The 3,501-nt window shown below is 42.2% G+C and overlaps 1 protein-coding gene across 4 annotated transcripts in view; it reads left to right on the top strand.

Annotated features, from left to right (window-relative positions):
* Positions 1-3,501, top strand: part of clstn3 (calsyntenin 3) — a 39,893-nt gene that overhangs the window by 21,844 nt on the left and 14,548 nt on the right. For all 4 annotated transcript variants that reach the window (XM_014013461.1, XM_014013460.1, XM_014013463.1 and 1 more), the window contains exons 14-17: positions 118-344; positions 429-590; positions 943-1,088; positions 1,230-1,365. In XM_014013461.1, coding sequence (XP_013868915.1) covers positions 118-344; positions 429-590; positions 943-1,088; positions 1,230-1,365 — 671 coding nt within the window. The remainder of the gene's footprint in view (positions 1-117; positions 345-428; positions 591-942; positions 1,089-1,229; positions 1,366-3,501) is intronic.

Genomic DNA, 3,501 nt, shown 5'->3' with positions numbered 1-3,501 from the left:
TGTTAACTCACTGACGGGCCTGATCTGGCCTGCAGACTGCTAGTTTAATAGCTCTGTCCTAAGTTGTGGGAGTTATTTTAATATACACCATTTTTTTATTTTATTTATTTCTGCCAGATGTTTCAATGAGGAGAGCTGCCTGTCCCTCAAGCAGCTCGAAGGATAYCTGGTGGTTCTCCAACCCGACGCCCCTCAGATCTCTCTGTCTGGGGTCGGTCCACATCTGGCCCGTCCAGCTCCTGAATTTGAAGGTCCCCGCGGCGTTCCACTGTTCCCAGAGCTCCGGATCGTCTGCTCACTGTCGCATGCTGTCAACACAGCTGCACAGGGGATGGAGGGAGGAGGTGAGTCGTAACTGAGATTGATTCACTTTTTTTATTCAAGGGTTTTAGTAAAAATATTTAGCTGATTTCTACGATGCTTCTTAGCTCTGATGTCTGACGCCGTGGCTCACACTTTGGATGGTTGCGAGGTTCAGCCGCTGGGGGAGGAGTTAAACCCGGAGAGGGAGGAGCTTCTGGTGGACATGGACGTTGTGCGAGAGCGAGGATTGGAAATCATTAACACGACTGCTTACATTGCAATTACAGGTATGGCCGTTTTGTCAAAAATAAATACCTAATTTAGAAAAGTCACTTTAAAGTCACTTTAAAAAAAACATAAAATATTTAAGAAAATCTTAAGTTTTAATACCAAAACTAAAATCCATCATTTTAGTTTGTACATAGAAATACAAAACTCCATCTTTATWTTTTTGACTGTAAGAGAAAGTTAATCTGTAAAAATATACTCCCAATTCAAATACACAGGTGAACTTCACCTGTCTGGTACACAAATACTCACAGACCATTTTCTCTTCTGCCTTTTTCTTGATAAAACCTGCTTGTCTTTTTTTTCCAGCCCTTTTTTTATATTTTTCTGTTTGTTTTCTGTTTCCTCCAGGTGCTGAATCTATCTCTGTTTACGAGGACGTCCTTCGCTCAGTTCGATACCGCCTCGCCAAAGGCTCTGCTCGCTTTGAAAGGAGGTTCCGCCTGTCCTGCTCTGAGATGAACGGCAGATACACGAGCAACGAGTTGACTCTGGAGGTAAAGAAAACACTCACTCAGATAACACCACAGAAAATCCCTCAGCCATCAGCCTCGACATTTTGGGAAACAGTTTAAAAGCTGTAGTGTTAAATCCTTGTGATGTGTTTGCTGTGACTTCTGTTTTGCTTTTTCCTTTAGGTGAACTTCCTCCACTCCTTGGACAGCTTGTACCACCCGTCCCACCTGCTGGCCTCAAAGCAGCAGTTCCTCCTTCAGTCCCACCATGCTGGAGAGCTGAGCGGACACAYTTTGCCCAATCCACACCGCAACTCAGGTGACTTATTTCAGCTCTTGTAAAATCTACTAAGAAGACTTACTTTTAGAGGACCAGTATATTACCATTTCAATTAATTAATTTAGATAAATACAAACAAGAAAGTGTTTGAAAACATTAGTTTTTTCCTGCAGGAACAACCAACAAACTTAAATAAAATGTGTGTTAGATCTTGTTACTGCTTTTATTTGAGTGAAGCACAGACAAGCCAGCGACACATTTAAGCAGTTTTACCGTCAGCTTGACATCAAACCTTGCCTGCATAAAGCAGTCTGAGCGTGGCAGTGAGTGGATTACAGAGGCTGGCTGTGGCCGAGCAGGTTGTCTGAGCAGGATACCAAACACTGAAAGCTGACCTGACGTGTATTTAAGTCCTGGAGGTTGAGTTTGTCAGAGAGTTTTGAGTTGGACAGGTCGGCTGGCAGGTTTGTCTGTGAGTGGCTGAGCACCGCCGATTGAAGCTGACAGCTTCTYCTGCACCCAAACACTGGAGACCTGACACATATACAGGAAAAACTGGAGAATCTCTGGAAGTCAGAGAAACACAGAAAAATCATATTAAACAGGAGCTGCTTAGTGCTGAGAAACTGAACCGACAGTGTGGAGAGGGGAACGATGAGAGCTGCTGTAGGAGTTCATTCATCTCAGATTTGTAGGTAAAGGGTAGCAGCAGTCAACACACACACGCACACACACACACACACACACACACACACACACACACACACACAAAACAGACACACAGAACTGACAGTAAATTATAAGAAGTGTTTTCAACCTCAAATCTGATCTGTTTTCTTTGTACTCATGTTCATGAGATTATTTTTAAAATGTCATGTTTTTTTCAAACCAATAACGTCTTAGAAAACAAGCTCACATATTTGCTGCATCCTTTTAAAACGTGTATCAGTTCATTTACAACCATCGTCTTTTTTATATTTAAAGAGGACCTATTATGGGGTCCTTGAACAAGTTAGGATACATCTGTGGACTATAAAAAACATGTTCATTTGATTTAATTTACAAAATGAATCTCATAATGAGATTTTACCTTTTTCAATTCTGCCTGTTCTGAGCTCCTTTCAGAATGAGCTGTTTATGCAAATAAGTTGCTGTTGGAAATGCCCTCCCAAGCTTTTGGTTACATTAGCTCCGCCCTCCAAACATCTTTTATGTTAGCACTTCAGAAATGTGGAAATGCTAACTAGTGCCAGCAGATGCACAGTGGCAGWAGACGGGCTGCGCGCAGTGCGACCACCCTCAGGTGAGGTCTTGGTAGGGACAGACTGGAGCGTCCGACTGAAGTCAGACGCCTTGGTGCCGGGGAGGCCAACGAGCATCCTCTGCTTCCTAAAGCCGGCGAAGATGAACTGAGGGGCGGTCAAGGTCCCTGCCCAGCAGCCTGGAGGCTCCCACGCTGTGGCGCAGGAGTCTCCAGTCCTCCTGCACAATTCCTCCCTGCCGCGTTGTGGAGGGGGAAGTTGAAGCTGCTCGCCGCCTCCGTCATCGATCACGGCAGCACGTTCAGAAATAATTTGTGCTAAATGACAAATCATGTTCATACYGAACAGCAACACTGAACACATCACTTTACCAACATCTGCAGATTTGTGAGGAACTGTAGGGACAGAAGTTTTTCTTTAGGTTGAAAGTCCTTGTTTAATCCTGCTGTGTGCTGTTAGTAGTTTTCATAGTAGTCCATCATGCAGTTATTTACACAAACTACAACTTTCTATGGCAATATTGCTAGAACATTGCCATCAAAAATAAARTTAAGCCACGCATCTCTGTTCTCCATGACTGTTGTCAAAACAGCAGAATAGGGCTGCAACTAACGATTATTTTAATAATCGATTAATCGGTTGATTATTTTTTCGATTAATCGATTAATCGGCCAAATCATTAAAAACGCTTAATTACATGAATATGAGTAGATATAAATTAAGTTAACTCCTAAAAGATGCAAGTTATTGATAATGAATTAATCTGAAGTTGATTTGTCTTATAGATTGATTAACAGTTAATTAATAAGCAGCCATTAAAAAACAGAGTTTTCTCTTGAATCAAGAGGGTCTTTCCATAAAATGAAGGATTTTTTTATAATCTCCTGAATTAGAAAGCAGAAGCACACAGTAC

This window comes from Austrofundulus limnaeus, unplaced genomic scaffold, assembly GCF_001266775.1.
Source record: "Austrofundulus limnaeus strain Quisiro unplaced genomic scaffold, Austrofundulus_limnaeus-1.0 Scaffold101, whole genome shotgun sequence".
Taxonomy (NCBI): Eukaryota; Metazoa; Chordata; class Actinopteri; order Cyprinodontiformes; family Rivulidae; genus Austrofundulus; species Austrofundulus limnaeus.
The sequence above is the reverse complement of the archived record's forward strand: the minus strand, read 5'-3'. Positions and strand labels throughout refer to the sequence as shown.